Source organism: Orbicella faveolata, unplaced genomic scaffold, assembly GCF_042242905.1.
Source record: "Orbicella faveolata isolate gen_17 unplaced genomic scaffold, um_ofav_v1 contig_48, whole genome shotgun sequence".
Taxonomy (NCBI): Eukaryota; Metazoa; Cnidaria; class Anthozoa; order Scleractinia; family Merulinidae; genus Orbicella; species Orbicella faveolata.
The window spans coordinates 14,236,358-14,260,278 of NW_028301578.1; the positions used below are offsets into that span (position 1 = coordinate 14,236,358).

Below are 23,921 nucleotides of genomic sequence, written 5' to 3' on the forward strand. Positions count from 1 at the left end.
TTTGGGTTGACCCTGTAATGAAACTAGTCAGTAGGATAACAAAATAATTGACATGTGAAAATAACAAGGTTTGTATCTTAACAAAGTCAACCCCAGCCTCGCTTCTGTTCAAAGGCCTGACGACTAAGCACGGATCTGTAAAATGGACTATTTGCGGTATTTAAGTAATTTTACCTGAAGTTCTTTTCCTTCAACTGTCAGAGTTTGTTCACCATCTGTGAGAATTCCTTTCGTTAACTGAACTTCTTTGCAGCTTGTTGGTGGACCTTCCAAAATTAAACAGATTGTTTATTGACGCTTACTAGTAAGTAACTACCAAGCGCGCCAAGTAAATACATATGCATGCATTGCGGGCCTAAGCGCAAACAATAACGGGTTTGTCACTTACAGGCTTTCATTTGACACAACCGCGCGGGGTCTGGTTTGTTTGATGTAGGCGATGTACAGGAAGAGTCATCAAGATAAGTTCCATTTCTAGCCAGGCATTTGACAGCTCTCTTCATGACTCCGCTGCCACAGCTGACGGAGCACTGTGAAGAAAAGAAGAGAATGAGCTCATTCTAGTTTGTTTACAGGTACTCTGAACACTAGCTTCAACCACATAGCCAGCCCTGGTGTACATGGCTGCTCAAACCGTGAATGTCAGATCATCACTTTACCTGAGACCAGGGTCCGACTCGCCAGAACAGAAAACCGCCACACTCCCCCAGGTTACACTGCCGCCAAACGGGAGGCTTTGTGCGTCGGTCACATTCGGTGTTCGAGGACAGGACTCTATCGAGTGTTGTGGCACATTCAACTGGTCTGTATTGATAACCACGTCCACACGACTTGGAGCACTGCAGGCACAGAAAAACGCGGTACCATTTTAGCGAAGGTTCAGTTACTTAGTCTATGAAATCGTGCGGCAAAACAAGCAAATACATGCGCACAAATGAAATGGGTATCGCTGGGGCGGATACAGGATTCTAGAGAAGGGGATTAGAGATACGGACCACCGAAGGCGGCCCACTGTAGGGGGTCCGGGGCATCCTTGCCCGAAAAAAATTTTAAAACTGAGGTCCGCGGAAAAGGGATTTCCAGCATTCTGAGGCCAAGTCAGTGTGCTTAATACTTTCTTAAAATACGATTTAATGCCACAAAAAGTAAAACATAAATGCTTTTATATACAAATACCTCAAACGTTTGCAAGTTGAGACAAGCATTTAATGTGTCCCCCGAAAAACGCTCCGATAGTCTACATAAGCTGTCAATCAAAGTGAACTTCTACTCCCGGCGAAAAAGTATTTTACCAATATCTCTGGAAATATTTGATCTTTTAAATACTTTTCTTGGGATCGACAGGTGTGACCTGAACCTTTACTTAAAATCCAAAAATTAAAGTGCCTCTTTATACTACCCTACTTATCTTTCCCTTGTCAAATACAAATATCAACTGTACACAAATCAAATTATTCCATGTTTTGGCTGTAATTTCAAGAACTTCAATTTTCGTACCCCTGCTTATTGTGCTTTTACCGTTTTCCGTTTTCCCATAACAGGTGTACATTAAATAACAACCTCTCCAACTTATTTGCGTCTATGTGACAGATCATACTGTACACTGCCACTGACTTACAACTGGTCTGAACAGTAAAAATGAAAGAAGAGGTTTGAGCTGAAACAACACCCGTAATATCACTAACAACTACAGCCTTGGACAAAATTATTGAAATACTTTGCAATACCTTGTCCTCCCACAATGTATTTTTCACCAAACGGGCCCAGAAACTCACCAACCTCGTTCCCAGGGTCTCTCATCTTACCGCCCCCTGGAGCGAGCGAGGAGAGGGGCTCGCTCCAGGGGGCGGTAAGATGAGAGACCTTGGGAACGAGGTTGGGGTTCGAGAGCAAAGAATTACAGCGCGAAAAATGGAGCGAGTAAAAGAGGGGGAAGGGGGAGGGGAAGGAAGAAAGGAAACGCTTACAGACAAACCCATGGATTTTGAAAACCGCCCACTTGGCCTTTCATGCCTCAGTGCGCACACTGAGATTTCGTGCTGTCATCGGCTGTCATAAATTAACCAATAAAATCTTCGGCCTTCCGTAGCGGAAGTGAACTTTGAACCAAAATAAACTTTAACTTGTCAAAATATGTCTGAAACAACGAGCACACGGTGGGAACGGAGAAATCTCGATGAATTAAATTTGGTAATTTATAATCAAGCTATATTTCTACTCAATCCGTCTAAAAGGAAGGACTGCAAGGGTAAAGTTTTAGCACAAATCTGCCAGAAAGTTAAAAAGTGAGAAGTATTCAAGTCGCGTTAGTAATCCTTGTGCTCGCAAGATTCGAAATTTCGGATCACTGTATTCATTCGTCCAGGAATCGATACAAAGTAAAATTAGCAAGTCAACTCCCACAAAGGCAACTCCAGTAAAGAAGCGTTTGCTAGAGATGCCAGATCCGCAAATCGGTTCGAGTGTTATTGCCTGTAGCAAAAACAAACAACGGAAAGTCTTCTCGGCAAACTTTGGAATTTGGGCAGGAGAGGCTTCAAACATGTGAGAGGGAAAATAACGATAATCTTGAATAGTATCTGATTAAAGACAATCTTCCTCTAGGCGGCCTCCAAGTCAAAGTTGTTTATAAAATATCCTCGTAAGAATTCCCCGCGACGAGACGACTAAATTTTTGGTAAGGCAAATATGTGACAAAAACTGGTATGCCGCAGCTAACACTATAACAAATCATTCAGAATTGTACCCAGAGGTTCTAAATGCTGTCAACAAAAATGCTTCAAATGAAATGTCAGAGTACCTACGACAACATGTTGCTATGTAACAAGCCAGACGAAATCACTAGGTTTTCCCACGCAGTAGTGCGAATTTTCTGTCCCGTGGTTTATTATCTTGTCCTTGGTGCATGTGGCATTCAATAAAGTGATGTTAAAATTAAAGGAACAGCTGCAAATTGTGTCGCGCTTGCTTCTGCAATAATATGCAGGTTTCGAAAAACCGGCATTGCACTACAGGATTTCTACCATACTGTCGAAGCTGACGACTAAATCGTCGTTCAGCGAGAAAAGTTAAAGTCTTTTGTAAACAAGCTTCGAACGCGTCTTCCCGTTTTGTCTGGCACTCAAAGGTATTAAAATACAAATGTCAATAATATTGAACTAGCCCAGCCAATCACGAGCCCCGTTCGCTGGCGAACGGAGGTTTTCAAAATCCAGGGGTTTGTCTGCAAACGTTTCCTCCCTTCCCCTCTCCCACCCTCCCTCTTTCTTTTTTTTTTTTGGCTCTCGCCCATTTTCCGCGCGGACAAAACAACGAATCTTTGCTTCCAAACCCCATGGAAACGCTTGCTACGCAGGCTAATGATCAGGTGATGTAGCAGCTCTCGTAACGTATAACGTGATTGGCTCGCTACCCTAGCCAAAAACAAAAGACTAACCAATGAAAAAAAACAATAGAAGCCACAACGCCAAACAATAGCAGGTTACGAGAGCTTGCTACACTACCGGATGATTCGCGAGTTGGCGTGAGATTGATCAATCTTTCTTCCGTAAATATGGCTCTTTCCTTCAGCGAAACCACAACTCAATACAGGGTCAATTCTCCTTCGAATTATCATTCGATTAGTACTTTCTCCTGTACTGAGCTTGGATGTTATTCTATCGACAAAGATGGAACTCTTCACAACAATGACAGAAGAGAGCTTCGCAGTTTGAAAACCAACTATGAACAACTTCTTGGAAGTGATCTTTCTGTTGGTTTTACTCGCTCCGAAGGGGATCACTTAATTAAAAGTATTAAGAGGCCTTTTGATGCTTTATTGTACTGGACCGTGCAAAACAAAGACAAACTTCTGAAGGAAGACGAAACAGGCGGAAACAAACGGTTAGTTAATGATGATGACTTAGGCCCGTTCCAAACGCCGCTCCATTCATGCGCCGAACCTAACCGATGGGTTAAGTACGACAGAAGAGGGGCGTTTGAATCAGTTTGGTTTGGCAGGTTAGGTTTGGTGCGGCAAACAACATTAAATTCGGCAGGGTCTGTCGCACTATGCCACGTTGGAGCGGCAGCTGATTCATACGGCGTTCCCCTCATGTGTCGAACCTAATGCATAAATTACTGTAATTTAGTTTTCATATAACAGGACCCGTGATTGGCTCAAAATTGAGTGGCGTGACCATTCATGCATGAAGCTCGAAGTCATCGCTAAAAATAGAGACAACAAAATACCAGTAAGCCTTCGATTTACGAGAAACGGGACTGTATAAGTGAGTTTCTTTAGCGCAAATTCATTATTTGCTTTTTCTTCGTGAAAATAGCCCAACTTATTAGATTTCCCTTTAACAAGTCGATTTAACCAGGAGAAAACCTGTCTAAATGCAAACACTGAATCTTGAGTACTAGTTTGAATTTGCTTCCCTAAATATTGCTATAACAGCGAAATGTTAGTCACAGCTTTTCTATTTCGACAGAGTTCTTGAATTCAGAACGAATATTTTCTCGTCGAAAATTGTTACCACCGGCTTTCCGAATTAAGTTCGACGTAAGTGCGCCGTCTGAACCAGCTGTCGCTCCAAAGTCGCTCTAAGGCCCAGTTCAGACGTCGTCCTTCTGCCGTGCCGTCAGAAGCACGGCGTCTGAATCAAACTTTTGAATTAAGTTCGGCAAGCAATTAAGTTCGACAAGCTCTGCCGTGCTACACGACTCTGGCACGGCAGCGATTCAAACGTCGTGCTTCTGCCGCGCTAAACAAAATTCGTAAATTATATTAATGTAATTTTTGCCGAGATTGCCTTCCCACGGGGAATTAGTAGGACAATTGTTATCGGGCATCAGTATAACCTGAATTTGGTTCGACTCTGACACGACGTCTGAATCAGAGTTGTTTTCCTACTGTGCTACAGTCGAACCTAATTGCAATTTAGTTCGGCACGACAGAAGCATGACGTCTGAACTGGGCCTAAAGTCGAATTTAATCAGGTTTGGTTCGGCACATGAATGGAGCGGCGTTTGGGCCGGGCGTTAATCTCCGCGTCAATCTATTTAGCTATAAATGTTGTACTGGTCGGGTTCGGGTTTTGTTAGCAACGAATTTTTGTAAACAGCTGCAAATCGAAAATCCCGGCACAAATAAGAAAATTCTACTCGTCTCCTAAGGCTTAATACATTGCAATTGCACCATTTTGCTGCACTCATCCAAGGTTCGCTGAATTTACTGATTTTTCGTGTTGAACTTCTGCTTTTTAGACTATTTTATTTATTAGTACTTCTTGTTCAGGTTTACTCAGGGACCGAACTATGCTTGTGTCGAGATTGAGCCCTTTTTCTATTCGAAACTCTATGAGATTCTTGAACTGCCATGGTTTATTTATTGGTACTTCGTGTCGATCTTGTTCTTTATTCGGACCGAACTGTGCCCAATGTTTATTCGAGACGGAGCCATTTCTATTCGAAGCTCCATGAAATTCTTAATTTGCCATGGTTTATTTATTGGTACTTCGTGTCTTGTTCTGGTTCGGACCGAACCATGCTCAGTGTTTATTCGAGACGGAGCCTTTTTTCTATTTGAAACTCTATGACATTCTTGAATTGTCATGGTTTGTTTACTTCGTGTCTTGTCTCAGACAGAGATAATGTAATCGGCGCGTGTCGCGGGTAAATTGTCGCGGGTCGCGGGTAAACTGTCGCGGGTCCGAAAAATTGAACTTTTATTGTTTCCCAGTTTTCCAAAAACAATAACAATAACAATAGCTTTGAAATTAGCGGATAATAAATTTTAAAATTTTAGTTTACTATTATTTGCAAGAAGTAGGGGGCAAAACAGACAACAAACTCTCAAAATTCAAACACGTCCCTTCAGCTAGACAAACAACGAACCCACGAAGTTCAAACGCATCGATCCCTAAAATTTGTAATCAGTTTACAGTATTACAAAGGCAAACCATTATCTTTCAAAGATGCTATTGTGACGTCACTAATTGCGCTGTCCGCTCTGATTCTATCCGGTGGTTTTAAATTAGTCCAATGCGAAATATTATTTGTGCATTGTTGTTTCGGACAAAAATAAAACATTGTCTCTGTAAAGAAATTCTGTTCACAAGGGACATAAAGCCCTTTAATGTTGACGGTTAATTCATCTTCATTTTGTATTCTTCTTCAAGCCCGGCATCTTGGTGCTGGTCCTCTTTTCTTTTTCTTCAATTCTAGAGCCCAGACTTGTTGGTTTTTATTACCAAGGTCATTTGAAAGAAGTTCCTGTATTATTTCTTTTCTAGTTTTGTTGGTGCCCTTTTATACGTCAGGTTTTGTGGAATGACTGAGTAGGAATTTCCAACAACAGACAAGGCCTCGTTATCAGTTAAAAACAGCTGATGCAACAGATTACTGTTCTCCGGCAGTCGACATATGTAAAGTTATGTCCATATATGTATTTCGCCTAAAAAGTTACGTCCCGCTTACCCGGGCTGGAGTGATCATACGGGAAAATTTTCATCCCGGTTACCGAATCTCGGTAACCGGGCCAGCCTGGCTCCTCATATGAACGCATCGAAATTTTTACGAAGGAAAGAGAAGCGAGGCGAGATCTCGGAAACCGAGCCAGCCCGGTTGACCGGGCCCATATGAAGAGGCCCCGAGGCATCTCGCTCACTCCGAGTGCGATGTGCGAGCCTGCGAGCCGGAGCCGCGAGCCTATTTTTGCGAGCCACTGCGTTTTTTTCTTTCTGGTTTTCTTTTTGAGATTTTAATTTAACGTTAGCGTTTTACTCAGTAAATGCTACACTTGGAAGAAGAAACAAAAGTTTTCGATTTTCTTTCGTGCGTGAAATTCCGCGCAAGTAGTTTTCCGTCTGTATCAAAACGGATTTTGAAGGTCAGTTTGTAGTTTCAGGTATGAATGAAATATTGACTTTCCCTCGCAAATTTTTGTGTCATAATGTTGCCGTTATGTAAAATTGACAAACATCCAAATATAAGCAGGGAAACGTTCAAGTGAGGCGAATTTTAGGTAATTATCAAGATGATATATCGGGAAGCACCGCCAAGAAAGATGCATAATTTATTATTATTTTTTTGGCTCCCAGTTGTCCGTTGTTTTGTCTCTTGGGAAACCAGGCCCCTAATTGTTTTTTTTTTTTTTAATAGTTCCCCCGTAAAATCGAAGGACTGGGCGACTGCTTATTTCGCACAATATAAAAGTTTGGGGATAAAACCAATATTCGCTCGCCCCATGAAAGTCAGTACAATTTACTGGGCTGAAAAAATCACAACTCCTTGCAAACCAAATAAAGATTAAGCAGAAATTTCCTCTGTACCAAACTTGTGGGGTACACCTTAACTCGCACACTCACAACTCACTTGTACTCGACAAATCCTTGCTTAATTCTCTTCCAGTGTTACAACGCGTCCTATTTTCTGTGTTCTCTCGATAAAAACCTTTTTCACAATCACTCGTTTCTGCGATTACAATGTTAACGAATCTCGTGATCCTAGTTGTCAACTTATGAAATTGTCACGCTGTCACGACAATTCCGTTTACCTCGCTTGCAGCTACCAAAAAACAAGATAGGAAAAATGTCCTTCCTATAATATCTGCTTAATTGGTAGAAATAAAAAAAAAAAGAAAGGAAAACTTTCCATCACCTCACTTGCCATGCTACAGTGCACCAACACATGAAGACCGCGGGTGTTTTCCATTACGCCAAAGATTCCTGAAATTTCGGTCGGAAGTCAAATAGAAAGGTCTATTTTGGTCTCTTCCGACCGGTCCGACCGAAATTTGCCGTTCCGTTTTTGACAAACCGGTTCACTGCCCTGCTTCTCTTCACTTATGTAGGGAATTCGGAAAAGGAATAAAAAATGGTAAGAATCCGATTCCTCTTGGTTGGCCCGGTTTGATCGGAAAGTGTCGTTCCATTTTCCTCGGGTATTGGCACAATGAAAACACCCTGTATGTAATAAATACCATATTAGGGCATTATGCCCATTTTTGGATTTTTTGGCGGAAATCTTTTGAGGCTCGCAAAAAGAGGCTTGCGGCTCGAGGCTCGGGCTCGCAGGCTCGCAAAATAGCCTTCCCCGCTCACTTCCATCACAAGTTACTGACGCAAATACGCTTTTCTTAATTTCTTATAATAAAGGTTGGATTTCGACTTTGTTGTAATGCGTGGAACACTGAAGCGACTCTTAGCAACAGTGTTCAACACAGGCAATTTCAAGACACCATGGAAAATGTACGCTGTAAAATACAATGGGACAATCTACATCAGTCACGTGGAGGAGGTCAGACCCGCCCCAACGGGAGGTGGTATACGAGAGTCGAAGCTTGGCTGCCATACCAGGGAGGAAGAAGTTGGAAAAATTTCTTACATGGGAAAGCAGTTCGAGAAGGTAATCTCTGAAGCTCAGACCCAAGATACAAGTTCTGGCAATGGAGACAGAGGTATTACTGTGAAGGAAAGGCAAGGGTTTTATTCCGTGTCAGTTGGTACCTTTGGTGGACAACACCGCTTGCTGACAAGATCCGAGGTTGACGGCATTGAAAATGTAAGGAACAATACAGTAAAACCCCGCGTATAAGAACCTAAAATTTAAGAACCTGTCGGTCAGAAATTTTATTTAAAGCAACCTTCACAAAACAACCATTTCAGGCTGAAAAATTTCAAAGTAGGGTCTTAATTTCCTAAGTAATATAAAGTCAATCTGTTTTATTTTCTTGTAAATAATACAATACAGTTCTCTGTAATACTGTACAGTAGAGTGAAATACAGTCTGTTACTAGGAGTATACTATAGACTCTTTAATAAGTTGCGAAGTGTTGTGTTTTCAGCACTTGACGTCACATTTTTAAATTTGAATACTGTATGAAAGGAATTGAAAAGAATAAATTCAGTGACATCAAGTGAGAATAATGCAACACTTCGGTACCTAGTGAAACAGTCTATAGTTTGCAAAACAATAAAAAAAACAATAACATTTGCATAACTTAGCACTATTTTGTATGATTTATGTGCCTTTAATGTTTGCCCTCTACTATATTCGTTGTAACTACCATGAAAATGTGTGAATAATTTAATATAAAAGGCCACACCCACCAATACAGGTACATACCAAAAATTAAGAACCCATTTAAGAACCTAGATAACCTGATTTCAAGTTAAGCACCATTTATATAAGACCGTGTTCGGAGTGACTTGGAAAAATCTAGGTTCTTATACGTGGGGTTTACTGTATAAATTTTGTTTCACGACGGATAGATTGTCCGACATAAGGAGATCATACTTTGTGATAGACATCACAAAGTGTCCCCTAATCCTAGTCGTTAACAAAATAGTAACAGTTTTGTGACACACGAAGAGCGAGACACTGTGACACTTTGCCATGTGACGAACCATGAAAATCATGATATAAGTGGAGAATGTGAAAAAATATCAAGAAAGAGAACAAAACGTAGCAAAAGATTAATAACGAATAATTAAGAAAAAACAACTGCTGTCTTGGGAAGTGAGAACCGATTTGTGACAGAGTAACCAATAACCTGCATAAAAAACGCTCCAAAATATGCAACATGACACCCAGCTTACGGAGGATTTCCTCTCCAACACATTTCTTCCTAATTCCTTCGTCAAACCCCGGAAAGTACATTTCACGTTGTTCTTTTCATTCCCTCCAAAGGGTACGTACTTCGAAATGAAAATGTGCATGGAATACACAGGCCAAGAGGAATGGAAGTTTCCGATGTACAAACTACGCGACTGGTGGTACCACATGTATGCTGGAGACATGAAGAAAATTATTTACGGGGTACGAGATGGCACACGCCTAGTACGTTTGTCAAGCCTAAGCAGAGAAAGCATATCCTCACAGATCCGATGGCCGACGATGTCTTGTCCTCCTTGGGTCAGACAAGCCTTATCAAGCTGGGATCGTCGTTCTTGTGTAGGATTTACCAATGATTTCTTACAGTGGTTGAAGGGAATTGTAGTGGAGGACGCTTGTGAAGGTTCTGGTCCCGTGGTGCAGTACAAGCTTGAGTGGAATGTTGGATTGCCTGAAAAAGTCTCTTGTACACGATCAGAGGCTAGAAATTGTGATTATGTCTTGTTGCCCCCATGGTTCACCCAGGAGATGTCCTCAGCTTTTCAAGGCTAGACGACACTTGATAATCTTCAGTCGTCAATCTCCACCATCCACATCTCCTCCACTACTACATAGTTTTGAGATTCAGTTTCGGACCAGGGGCCTGTTTCTCTAAAGTCCCGAAATATTTTGGGCGTATTTTGGGGGTGCCTAAATTCCCTTTGAATCTCCAAAACGAAGGCGACTCAAAGCACGAAACTTCGCAAATGCGTCGGGTTTAATTCCCTTGATAACATGTAAAAAGATAACAACTTTTCATTATAAGCGGATCGGAGTTACACGAATGACCTTTCGGGAGTTTTAAGCAACAGTCCCCTGGCGTGCCTTTTTCGAAAGCCCTGAAACATTTTGGGGCGTATTTCAAGTGCCACAATTCTCTCGTTATCGTTAAAAGGAAGACGTTTTAAACCATAACACTTTGCAATTGTTTTGCGTCTTCTTGCCTTGATTTTTTCAGAATATATAAACGGATCACTATGATTTTAGAAATAGCTTTTCGGCAAACGGTTTCCAGGTCCCAGTTCCTACTATATCAGGAAACACATTCACTTATTGCACTCTTCACCTGGGGTTAAAGAAATTTTTCCATCCAAATCTATTTTCCCGGCCTACCGTAGGACTAAGAATCTCAAAGAGATTTTAGCACCATCTATTATAAGGCCATTTTCAATAGATAATCAGGTGGATGGTAGAGCTGGTTGTTTTAAATGTATAAAAGGTGCGATCTTTGTAAGAACTTTTTAATCCAAGGCTGTAATTTCCAAAGCTCGGCGACTGGCCGCCAATACTCCATGAGGCAAAACCTGTCTTGCTCGTCCCGGAATGTGATTTATTTTGCCACTTGCAATAAGTGTAATTTGCAATATGTTGGTTCATCTTCCACTGAATTTAAAGTTAGATTCCGCAACCATAAATCAACTATGCTCAATAAGAAAGCTTTTGACTTGTGGAAATAGTTTTAAAGTTTAGCATAGTTGTTGTAATAGTTTTAAAGTTTAGTGATTTCCATTTATTCATTTATTTTAACTTAATGTAAAGCGCTTTTGAGTATATTTGTATAGTTCTAGCGCTATACAAGTCTATTATTATTATTATTATTATTATTATTATTATTATTATTATTATAAGAGAACATGTGAGTTAGCGGTCCATTTTAATAATCTTCGGCATGATATCTCGCAAATTGGTTTTATCGTCATTGAACAAATCACTAAGTTTAAGAATTCCACTCATCTTGATCAGCTTTTATTGACAGGAGAAGTCTATTGGACTGCGCAGTTGTTTACGCTCAATCCACATGGTCTCAACAAAAGACGTGAATTTCGTTCAAAACACCGAATCAATTACAACAGTTAATTGGTGTGTTTCACAACTCTTGCTAGCGGGATTATTATTATCTATAGTTATTCTTTGTTACACTGAGTGTGTTATAATGGCTTCATGGTTCATTTGCCCCCTTTTTGGGATCCTGTTATTCTTGCTTGTGATGTGCCATTCATTGGCCCTGATTGGGGAATTTATTACTATGTTTAGGGGCCCCTTTTGGGGGTATTGTTATGACGTTTATCTTTACGATCATTCAGGGATCCTTGATGGGGCGTTTGTTACCTTCTAGCCATTGTATCACCCTTTTTGTACTATTGCATCATTTTTTCGCTCAACTTTTTGTTAATTTAGATCCTTTGTCTGATTATGTAATCCTTATTTACATTTCGGTATTGCCTATATATGTTGTACGTTCTTGTGTTTTTGCCATTGTAAATAGTTTTTAGTTTTTAGTTTGTAATCTGACGAAGGCCGAAGGCCGAAACGTTATTAAAGTAGTCAGACCAGCTAGAAGTTCGCCCCATCGTTTTTCCTTTTATACTTATCTACTTAACGTGATCAAGTGGTCTTTGGTCGAGAATCGAACAGCATAGTTTTCCAAGACAACTGGAAATACATATTCCACGGTAGTTTGAGGGATCTGATTCACTTTCAACACCACTTTTGAAAATTGGTGTAATTATGCCATTGCACCACGTTTGAGGCATAATACCGGATTTGAGAACTGTATTAAATAATTTAAGATAGACTGGCATTAATTCATTTACGGCTGATATAATCATTTCATTTTTGATTTGTCTGAGAAAGAGGATTTGCTATTTTTTAGCCTTTCAACTGCGATACGAATTTCAGTTTCATTTATTAAGTAGTCGAGGGAATGTGTTTATAGGTTGTCGTATTTTGTAAATTTCGCAACTGGTTAGTAATCATTTCTTGATGTAAATTAAGGTCATTCCACTGAAATAGAACCTGCACTGAGATTTTTATCAAACTTTGCCGATTGACTGTTTATATTGTAGGAACTTAAATTTGGAAATAAAAATGAGGGGTCCTCATAATCATTTAGGAGCAACAGCATCTTGTTTATACCATATAAATCCTTTTAATAGCACCATGATTATAGTCACGATTGCTTGCTAAAATCACGTTTCCGACGATTGTTTCTTGCTCAACACTGAGAATTGGCCCATATTTATTTTACATAGAGAAATGTATTACTCAATTGAACACAACAGAAAAGAATGATAGGTCACAGTACTCGTTTTCGAGAAAATGACGATTTACTTCTATGACGAGGTCCAGCCGTAAAGAAAAAGCCGCCATTTTTTTAATGCGCGCGTGCTAATCACGCGTAAAATTATGCGCAGTAGGGATGCGCAATGCAATACTGGGGAATGACCTTAAGTGGTTCGTTTGAGTGGAGTGATTGGAAATGAGATATTCATATCAAGTTTTCTTCTGTAACTGGAGGGATGCTTATTTCCTTTACGGTGTCTTCCATTGATTTTAGACAATTTCAAATTTTTTGTTGTCCGAATCATCAACGGTATTTTCAAATTCTAGAATGAAACTTCCTGCAAAATTTAAAAAAAAATTATCTGGAGTGGATTCAGAGCCACCTTAAATAATTGAAAATTTAAGGTAGCTCCAGAATCCGCTCCACAGAATTTTTTTTTAACTTTGCAGAGGTTTATCTTGGCTTTCTGATCACTTTTGTGCGAGTTCGTTTTTCAGATATGAGCAACTAAAACCAAAATATTGGCTGTCTTTGCAAGGCTTCCCTGTTGTCATGGTAACTTGTTACGTCACAAAAAAGACTGCATCTTGTTGAGCAATAATTGATGTTTCACATGGTACCATAACTGCTGTTACGTGATAAAGTGTTGTGGTGTCAATCCTTCTAATAACAAGGCCTCTTGAAAGTGTTGAAACGAACACCGAACACTCCCTAAATCCGCCCCAGGTATTCTTCTGCGCTACAGATACAACATGTCCCTTACCAACCCCATTAACCAAGAGAAGACTCACGAGATTCAAATAGCAGATTTATCCGACTTACCGCTGACCAATCACCGTGCTTCCACTTGGGTGGACATTTCGATTCAAAGCAGGAGGACACATTTTCAGGCTTGGATAAAGGGCTGCATAGTTCGTTCTTGACTTTCCTCCTTGACAAGTCGACACACCAAATGTCACGCGACTTCTGTCCGTACCCACACAAGTTAGAACACTGAGAATACAAAATTAGGTATTTTGGTTGGATACAGCAAAGGTGGGAACCACGCATGATATATATTCTAAATGTTGTAACTGAGATTCACGGTTAACCAAAGCCTCTTTGGCACCAATTCGCACCAATTCCATTGTGTTTTGTTTTAATCTTGGTTCGACGAGCATGTCTTGTTCCTAGAGGTGATAAATGGCCTGAACTACTATCTCCGAAGAATTTGAAAACGGAGGTTTCACTCTGAAAACGCATTAAATGTTTTTCCGTCCACATAACGCCGGAGAAATTTAAAAACGCAACAATCATCGGTCATTTTGGATTTGCGTTTGAGTAAAACTCGGCAGGGAAATCACGTGATTATCGTGACGTCATCGCTCTCGAAAACCTCCGGTTTCAAAACGTCACGAAAAGCCGGCGTTTTCAAATTCCTCCGCTTTGAAGAGCGTTTTCGAAAAGCGCCGTTTTTGCGACGGATTTGTTTGGACGGTAGGCCTAACCCTAGAAATAGAGCTGCGTTTTCAAATTCCTCTGGGGTAGTGTGGACGTGTCCTAAGATCTGATGTGAAGACCATGCCTACCATATCTACACATCCACGCAGGAGGTTAAACTAGGACTGTGTTAATCTCATACCTGACTCCATGTGGACGTCTGCCAGTGGTAGAGATTCAGGAGAGGTGGACATGTTCCCTTGTCACAGCGTTGTTTGTCTAGTGGTCGTGTCTTGCTGTCACAGAACGTGTCGCCTTTGTATTCCAGTTGATGAAGACATCGAATGGCTCGAGTTATTGCTCCCTCTCCACACGTTTTTGAACACTGCGAAGATAATGTAAAATGTAAATACTAGTAAATACTAGTTATGTTAGCCGCAAGATATTTTACTGCCTTGCGTAACAATTGCTGCCTTTTTCTTCCACTCGTCCAAGCAGGAAGAAGTTTCAGATAACGGCCACTACTCAGGACGTCACGCAGGATTGCGTGACGACAACAACAAATTGGGTCCTCACGCAATCCACCGTGACGCCCAAAGGAAACTACTGTTACATTAAATTTTCTACTAAAGGCTCACCGCGCTCCAGAGGCCGATTTCCCATTCACCGCAGCGACGTTTCTTGTTACACGAGCGCTTTGATCTGGGTTTATGTTCGTTGGCACAGTATTCATCCGGGACTTTTGTTCCATTTTTAATACCACACCATATATCACGTGACTTGTCACCAAGACCGCAATAGACTGAACACTAGAAATGTTGAAATGAAACGAGTTAAATTTGTGGATGAAACCCTAGTGTGTGACCATTCAAATGAAACTATTGAGAAGTGCTTTCATGTAGTACTGTTTATTGTGCTGTACAAGGTGGTTCTAACTTTTAAGTATGTGGTTGAAATCCTAGTGTGTGACATTCAAATAAAAGTTACTGAGCAGTTCCTTCTTGTGGCGTTGCTAAACTAAATTTGGAACCTCTTTCACTTAATCTTGGGCACTCTTAAGAGAAACACAATACTTTTCAAGCAGCATGCGCAGTAACATTACCTTGCCCCACTCGCCTTTGCGCCATTTGGCATCCGGGTAACATTCTTTGAGTTTGCACACTTCTCGACTAGAAGGCCTCAGTTTCGCATCACAAGCTGCCTCTTTTAACAAGCGACGAGGTCTCATTGAGAAGCATCCTACAGCTCTCCTTTTGATACCTTCACCGCAAGTCCGAGAACACTGCAAAGTGATATCATTTGTTAGCCCTCAATTTTAGACAATCATAGTCAGGACTTTGCCATGGAAAATTCAATTTCCCTTAATTGCGTTTTAGTAGGATAAAGCAAACTAATTACGTTGCTGCCCAAATATTTATATTAGGAGGTGAAACGTTTAGTTTGGAAACTTCATCTGGTTTCGTATGGCGATTGCCATAAAGGGAACCAAATTTGTTAAACTGAGCAAATGATCTCAAACAAGTCGTTTCTAGTATGAAACAGCTTTAAAGTTTTCTTATTTTTGTATCAATAGGTATGAAAAATACGTACAATCTGTTTTACCTTCGCTGAAAACCAGATTAACTCGGATTGAGTTGAAAAGAGCGCTCATAAATTAAAGGAACAGGAAGCTACAAGGTTTATCAAATTTAAGCCACATGTCTTGGAGTGATTTTCAATTGAGAGTTGAAAGTAATCAAGCAATTACTTTGGTTTTGGTTTTGATTCTATTACTGTTTGAGATTGCCGTCTTAGCCACAACACTTCGTGGATCACAGAAATACGACCTTGCATACAAAGCAGTTTCTCCGAGATACCAGGTGGAAAAACATACGTCAACATCTACATCGCTACATCGCTACCGTACCTGAGTCCATCGCCCAGTATTCCATCTTGGACAGAGCCCAAGATTACATATGGCCTTTTCTGCTGGTTTGGCTCCTTCATCACAAGAGGCGTTCACTCCGCTAACACACTCAATCTGTCGTTGTTTATACCCGCCACCACAAGTAACTGAACACTATGGAAAAATCAAAATACGCGTTAGAGAACGTCAGACAATGCCTTCGATATAATGCTGTTCAGCTGAAATAATAACGGTTACGTTCTAAATTGCTATGGAGGAACCACTTATCCATAATTGTTGCAAATAAAACGTATTTTTGATCTAATGGTTTGTGGATCGTGTTCGTACAGTTTCAAAATTTCCAAACGTCTTTGGATTTCTGAAACGTACCCAATATAATTAAAAAGTCCGCAATTTAGATCAAATCGAAGCTTACTAAACTACTTATGCAAAACTCTCTGACAGAGAGATGTACAATAGCAATGCTAGAATTCGTTAAAAACAAATGAAAGATAAGTGTTTACACCTCAGACCATTCTCCTATTTTCCATTCTGGACATTGTCCCAGGTTACAGGTCGCTTTGTTAGCCGGTTTGGTCGCCGCATCACAGCTGGTAGCTTTCCCATTGCATACAACTACACGCTCTTTAACTCCTTCGTCACAAGTTGTTGAACACTTGAAATTCAATAGAAGAAAAAGGAGAGAAATCACAACAGTGGCATTTGCTAGATTTGTTCATAATGTGGCCGTAAACGCGGACAGAAAAGGTAGAAATTAGAGTTTATAGAAATCCTTACACTAAATGTAACAACAGGTGTCTTTTCTCGTGTCAATTATGTAGTTATGCGGACATTTATTACTGTTTGATTAAGGATATGTTCTGATTTGCTTACCTGTGACCATTTTGTGACTTTCCAGTGAGGACAGGAACCAGCGTTACAACTGACAGAGCTCTGTGGTTTTGTTTTTGGGTCACATTTGTTTGTTCCCGCACTACAGGAGACAGGGCGCTGTTTCCGTCCATCTCCACAGGTTACTGAGCACTGAAAGGAAGGCACATGATTACGGCCGGTCACAAGCATTCATATAGCTGTCGCATTAGACAAAAGTACCAGAGTCCTATTACGATGTGGCTGGACTACAGTTAAACCAAGACGTGGTACGATGACATACGAACCTAAAATGACTACTGCAGCTCAGTGGTAATTTAAGGTAGTTTGAAAAACACTCACCAAGCTCCACTCCCCAGTTTCCCATTTAGGGCATGCACCAAGTTCACATCTTGTTGCCGATGTCGGCTTCCTGGCTGGATCACATGTGATGTCCGATCTGCTGCATTCGACCCTACGTTGTTTCGATCCACTCCCGCACGTGACAGAACACTTAGAATAGATGATCATGAAAACTATTAGCGCTTTTTTTGATCAACTGTAGAAATGCCGAGAATGCGATAGGAAGAAAAACCAAAATATTTGAAAGACCCCTACCTTGCTCCATTCCCCTGCTTTCCATTCTGGACAGGCCCCAGGGTTACATTGAGAAATATCTTCTGGTCTGCCTTTAGGATCACATTTATTTCTTCCTCCACTGCATATGACGGCACGCCTTCGGGAACCAATTCCACACGTCACTGAACACTGCAAGACAACCAATCAGTTAGCAGATGTAAAATGGGGTCGGGAAGAGAGAAACACAGGACAATATAATCGCATCATCTCGGAGATTCACAAGATATTCTGACCTTTCTTCAACCTTTTCTCGCCTTAATGTTTCCCCATAACTCAGAGATTTTGCCCTCGAATAATTGCCCTTGAGAATAGGAAGATCAGTACCCCAAACCAAGAGAGAGACGGACGTCGCAGTAAATGGAGATATGTTGTCATACAGGATACACTCAGATGGGGCAAGTGTGGACCATGTGTTGGGTTCCTTACCGGTAGACAGCCAAAGCAAAGACCAGGAGTGTTCTCTAAAGATGATCCAAAGAGCATCCGATCCCAGAAATTCTTGCGAAGACGCTGAGTACTTCTGAACTCTCCGAAATGGTTTAAGAAAGTAGTTGAAATCAAAGAGGAGATGTGATCTGAAAATCTCGCAAAATTTCCTACCAAACTGAAGAAGTCTGGTGTTTGGTATGGCTGGACTATGGAGCTAATTAAGCTGATGTATCTGTTCGGAAGCCTATATCTGATTGCCTCTCACTCGTATAGCTGTCGCTCCCGTTCTTTCCGTCTAGAACAAAAAATTCCCAGCGACTAAGGTACTGCGTAAAACGTAGCCTACCTGATACCACTGTCCTACTTGCCACACTGGACATGCGCCGGGGTTACACCGTGCCTTAGCCTGTGGTTTGCTATTAGCGTCACAGCTGACATCTGATCGACTGCATTCAACTCGGCGCTCCCTTGATCCATCTCCACAGGTAGCGGAACACTAAGAAACAATGTGTATTCATTACACCTTGTTATTTAACCAGTCAGTTGGAGCAGGAAACAAACAAATCTAAAGACACATAAATTGGCTCGAGATAACGGACTTTCATTGCTATAACAGAGACTTGAGCCAAGTACGATGCAAATAGCTTTCTTTGTTCATGGTGACAATACTCTGTTACGGGCCTGTTTTCACACTATTGTACCAGAAGATTTTACCTGACTCCAGTCACCAACTTTCCACACAGGACAGGCACCAAGATTACAGCTTGTCGTGTCTTGTGGTTCGCTGTTAGCGTCACATTTGCCTTTTCCTCCACTACATTCCACCGTGCGTCTTCTTTTTCCATCTCCACATGACACGGAGCACTATCAACGACAAAAGAGGTTCACGATCGATCGATTTGAGCTAAATTAAGAGGATAGAATTCCTTGGCCAATACGTGGGCTAATGTAAAGCTAGGCTCTTTACTACGATTCCGCAATTTCAATCATTAACAAATATACCTCGGACGGGTTCCGAATGGCCTTCTCAGATACCAGGAAGATATGAACCTATTTCTCTGCGATCTGTTTTGAAGTGCAGCAAGGAAAGTTCTTCAGATCTACAAAAACTATTTTAGAAAAATGTCATCTTGACTGTCTACAGTGTGGGAAAGCCTTGTAATTCCTCTTCCGAATTAATGTACCTGACTCCAATCTCCAACTTTCCACTCCGGACATGAATCAAGATTACAGCTTGTTGTGGCTTGTGGCTTTGTTTTGCTGTCACACTTGCCTCTTCCTCCACTACATTCGACTGTGCGTTCTTTCTTTCCATTTCCACAAGACACTGAGCACTGTGAAACAATAAACGACATTTACGACTGAACAATTGGCCTTGGATAGTGTGGAATTCAGATCCTCTGAACTTGACTAAAACTTGAAATGACTTATTCGGAGCCATTTTGATAAAATGTTTTTTACATTCATTTGTCTACATTGAAGTTTCCTCTTCCTTTGAAGTACGTGCACCGAATGAATTTTACCTGACTCCAATCTCCAACTTTCCACTCAGGGCATGAACCAAGATTACAGCTCGTTGTGGATTGTGGTTTGTTTCTTCCGTCACATTTTCCTCGCCCTCCACTGCACTCTATGGCTCGTTCTTTTTTCCCATTCCCGCAAGAAACAGAACACTGTGGAATCATGACAGAGTTACGTGTCATTTATCTGGGAGGAGAGACTCCTTGATCTTGAGAGTGTCTGTAAAGTCTATATATAAAATTTACCTAGGGTACAACAAAACTCTAATTTCTACCGTCTACTAAGATTTTCCGAGGGTCCTTCGCACACAACCGAAAGACAAAGAATTTCGAATCCTGTTCTGTCTTGGTTATTATAACACGTCTATATATGTAAGTCGGAAAATAGTCTCTTTTTTTCTGTCGAGTGAAACATATATGATTTTCGAAGCAAAAGAATTTTAGAAATAAGTTTCGAACGTCCATCGCGCGAACCCAACATCTGAAGGTTTTGTTATAGCAACACATTATTTTTGACAGAAAAAGACGTCCTCTTCATTACCAAGTTGACATACGGTTATTCTCCCTAAAACGTTTCTGGATACCGTTTAACCTAGAATATCATTTCAAGTATCGATCAATTTTTACCTGACTCCACTCTCCAACTTTCCACTCAGGACATGGACCAAGATTACAGCTTGTCGTGGCTTGCGGCTCACTTCTACTATCACACCTGCCTCGTCCACCACTACACTTTACTGTGCGTTCTCTTTTTCCATTTCCACAGGACACTGAACACTGCAGAGAAGTAAAACAACAACAAAAAAAAGCTACCGAATGCCATCTCTCTGAGAGGAGAGACTAGCTATCTCCCTGGGAGGCTCTTGCATTTACATCAAAGCTCTAGTTCCGACCATCTTTGCGGATTAACCGACAGGTTCTCAGGGTCCTTCGCAAGAACCCGAAAGACGAAGGTTTTGGTACCACGGTAGAATGCGATATTCTTTCAGAAAAAAGATTGTAGAGACCTCTTAGCCTACACGATGGTCTACCACACATTTCCTGCAATGAATAAATATACCTGACTCCAGTCTCCAACAATCCACTCGGGACAGCGACCAGGATTACAGCTTCTTGAGGCTTGTGGCTTTGTTCTGCTGTCACACTTGCCACTTCCTTCACTACATTCGACTCGTCGCTCTATTTTCCCATTGCCACAAGACACTGAGCACTGAGGAAAAGAGTTACATTGTCATTTCAATTGAGCTGGTATACAATATAAATTCCTTGGTTGTTCTAAACAATTTTATCACACCACAAAATAAATTTGTCATGAACAAGCATCCCACCCTAGGGGGGAGTAGAAATACTCCTCGTTGCTTCATGCCACTGTAACTGGAGATAAGCGCCGGCTTGATCAGTCACTTGGCTCGTATGCAGACTTAAAGGGGCAGTATCACGAGAGGTCTCCTAAGTTTTTTGTGCAAACTATGCTAGAATTATAAAGGTGCACTCACTGATCAACAAAGTAACCTTTAAAAGACAAAAAAGCATAAAATTAAATCTCTAAAAGGTCAATGATTTTTAGTGATTTTCCTCCAAGTAACATTGTCAAACTTGAAAACGTCGGCCCGACGTTTTCAAGTTTTAGACCACTTCTTTCCTACTCGTCCGTAGCCACAACAACTGTAAACAACTTTCGTGACTAGTGCGGTACATTTTAGCAACTACTAGTGGGTATCCAATCAAAACCAACACCTTCATTGGATTTTCAAGAAGCACTAAATCTTGGTGAGACTACCCCTTTAACCTACAAAATGAATTGCTGACTCTCTTTACCTCACTCCATTGTCCCGCCCTCCACACCGGGCACGAGCCCATGTCACACATAGTGTACACGTCTGGTTGGTTTCTGTAGTCACATCGGAACTTTCCTCCAACGCATCGCACACTGCGCTTTCTCCATCCCTTCCCACAAGTTACGGAACACTGAAAAATATGCATAGCTGTGTTGAAACACTGGGTTTAAGAGTAACACAAAACTACTTTAAGTTACTATAGGAAGCACGCCAGAAATTGAAGCGTTTTAGAAAACTTTCACGAAGTCTTAATTTACTCCCATTATGGAATTCTTGGAGGCGACCTCATAGCAACAACAACAACGACAACCACACCAACAATATAAAAAATAGAATAATAACAATAAAAACAACAATATATGCAACAAAACAACAACAACAATAACAACAACAGCGACAGCAACAGTAACTTTAGTAACGTGACAATAACACCAACAAAAACAGCAACAATATCAAAAACAATATATAACTGTACTGGGAGTTACCCCCTGCCATTCTCCAACTTTCCACTCCGGACAGGGTCCGTAGTTACAATCGGCGACTGTACCCGGCCTGTTATTTGAATCACATTGTGCGTTTAAGCCTCCAACACAATCCACGGAACGCGTTTTCTTTCCATTTCCACACGACTTTGAACACTGAAAATCAGAAACAAATCGGGAATTGAAATATGTGACAAAGAGTTACAAGTAAATACTTATTAACTGAAAAAGGTTTGTGTCACCATGGAACGAGGTTGATGTCAGGATGCTGTTTTGTGCAGTTCGTAAATATAACATATGTATAAAAAAATAGGTTGAAGACTGGTACAGTGGAAGGACCGTGGTGGAAAGATCCTTCCCCCACAAAATGTACGATATCTGGAGCCAAATTTTCGACTTGGCAAGTTTGGAGTAGTGGTATGTTCTTAGCTTTAAATGCTATGCCTCCAGAACGGCTGGGACAATGACAGGTAATAAGTTGTGAGCCTATTATATTATAACGCACTTATTAACCATGAAATAAATCTTCATACCCTACTCCACTCCCCTGTTCTCCACTTCGGACAAGGTCTTTTGTTACATGTCAAGGTTGACCGTGGTTTGATGTTTGGGTTACACCTGGAATTGAGTCCGACACATTCCACGGTGCGTTTCTTAAGGCCGCTACCACACGTCACTGAACACTGTAACAGAAGATATGCAGAGAATTATGGCAATGATTTCTTGGGAGTGTAAGGTGACTGAGTTGAGAAACCTGTCGGTTAGGTCTCCGTTTGTCCGTTTGATAATCTACCTAATACAACCGCAAAAACAAGTGTTTCTCTTAACCTACAGTGCAGGCCGCGTTTTTTGGAACGGTACGCTCGATAAACCAAGTTTTCGATGCCGCCGTCTTAGAATACCAAATCTACAAAATGCGCACTCGCGCGGCCAAAATTTACTCTCGAATTTGATGCTTACCTGACTCCAAGGCCCTGGTTTCCATTCTGGACACAGCCCAAGGTTACATCTCGCAATGCTTTGTGGTCTGCTGCTGCTATCACATCGGGCGCTGCCGCCTTCACATTGTACTGTACGTCTTTTGAAACCATCACCACAAGTCTTTGAACACTGTAAGCAAACGAAAACTCATGAAAATGTCTTTGCTAATGCAGAGAAATACGTTTGGCCAACTAATTGGTTTAAGTAATTGAAATTCTTTGCAACGTTTAAGAATAAGAAGAAATCGTTAAATAGCCAGTGAAAAGGAAAACTTCGATCACTCATGTTTACGATCCCGTGTTACAGCCGCCCTCTCTGAAAGAAAAAAATCGGAGAGAGCGTCCGTGTGATGCCGTTGATAAGTGTGCTCCTTGCATAAATTATCCACGCATTAAAACCATTTCAGTGTCACGAGAACTGACGTGACATGCGGAGACAACACAGGAACTTGTTCTCAACACGTGATCTGCACGTGAGTGCGGATGTGACATATGCTAATGTTTACTTGCCAAACAACTAAGAACCGCATCTTCGAACAAACATTTGTTTTGGAGTAAACAGATATTATCCAGATGTTAAACGACCAGCAAAGCAAATAGAACTTAGCTATCTTATCAAAAATCGTTTTACCTTCCCCCAAGCACCTGTTGTCCACTGCGGACACGTTTCAAGTTCACAGCGTTGTGTGGCCAGCGGCTTTGTTCTGGCGTCACAGCTGAAATCTTCATCACTACATTCCACTAATCGATTCTTAACTCCTGAGCCGCAAGTAACAGAGCACTACATATGGAAAAAAACGGAAAGAAGTTATCATTAGCGCTCATAGTTTGCAGTTACATGCAGAAAATGGTTTAAACTTGACCACTCACTTTGCTCCAGTCTCCCGTTATCCAATAAGGACACGGTCGGATGTTACAGGCCTCTTTAGCAGTTGGCCTGACTTTCTCGTCACATCCGGGACCTGACCGGCCATCAGTGAATCTGCAATCAACAGCCCGCTGCCTTGTGCCTGCGCCGCAGGAGACTGAGCACTAAAGAGAAGGACGCACAATTCAAAATTTGATTACTTCACAAGCAAACTAATTACAAATAAAGAACTTCATTGCAAACATAGTTTAACTTGAATGGGTTGTCACATAAACTAGGAAATACGCCATG

The 23,921-nt window shown here is 41.1% G+C and overlaps 2 protein-coding genes across 4 annotated transcripts in view; one reads left to right on the top strand and one right to left on the bottom strand.

The window, feature by feature from the left end:
- LOC110044832 (A disintegrin and metalloproteinase with thrombospondin motifs 9-like) overlaps positions 1-23,921 on the bottom strand; it is a 75,478-nt gene that overhangs the window by 6,720 nt on the left and 44,837 nt on the right. For 2 of the 3 annotated variants that reach the window (XM_089281557.1, XM_089281556.1), the window contains 24 exons: positions 23,633-23,794; positions 23,394-23,543; positions 22,743-22,892; positions 22,316-22,465; positions 21,786-21,938; positions 21,281-21,430; positions 20,523-20,672; positions 20,090-20,239; positions 19,466-19,615; positions 19,127-19,276; positions 18,657-18,806; positions 18,289-18,438; positions 17,493-17,642; positions 17,238-17,387; positions 16,899-17,048; positions 16,531-16,680; positions 16,026-16,178; positions 15,222-15,401; positions 14,758-14,928; positions 14,322-14,504; positions 13,523-13,693; positions 660-839; positions 389-530; positions 175-266 (listed from right to left, as the gene is read on the bottom strand). In XM_089281557.1, coding sequence (XP_089137683.1) covers positions 175-266; positions 389-530; positions 660-839; positions 13,523-13,693; positions 14,322-14,504; positions 14,758-14,928; positions 15,222-15,401; positions 16,026-16,178; positions 16,531-16,680; positions 16,899-17,048; positions 17,238-17,387; positions 17,493-17,642; positions 18,289-18,438; positions 18,657-18,806; positions 19,127-19,276; positions 19,466-19,615; positions 20,090-20,239; positions 20,523-20,672; positions 21,281-21,430; positions 21,786-21,938; positions 22,316-22,465; positions 22,743-22,892; positions 23,394-23,543; positions 23,633-23,794 — 3,687 coding nt within the window. The remainder of the gene's footprint in view (positions 1-174; positions 267-388; positions 531-659; positions 840-13,522; positions 13,694-14,321; positions 14,505-14,757; positions 14,929-15,221; positions 15,402-16,025; positions 16,179-16,530; positions 16,681-16,898; positions 17,049-17,237; positions 17,388-17,492; positions 17,643-18,288; positions 18,439-18,656; positions 18,807-19,126; positions 19,277-19,465; positions 19,616-20,089; positions 20,240-20,522; positions 20,673-21,280; positions 21,431-21,785; positions 21,939-22,315; positions 22,466-22,742; positions 22,893-23,393; positions 23,544-23,632; positions 23,795-23,921) is intronic. The other variant, XM_089281558.1, reaches the window with a different exon arrangement.
- On the top strand, positions 3,256-12,531 carry LOC110044929 (decapping and exoribonuclease protein-like). The gene is made up of 3 exons (XM_089281561.1): positions 3,256-3,882; positions 8,139-8,544; positions 9,673-12,531. Exons 1-3 carry the CDS (start codon positions 3,554-3,556, stop codon positions 10,147-10,149), a joined length of 1,212 nt encoding a protein of 403 aa, XP_089137687.1. The 5' UTR covers positions 3,256-3,553; the 3' UTR covers positions 10,150-12,531.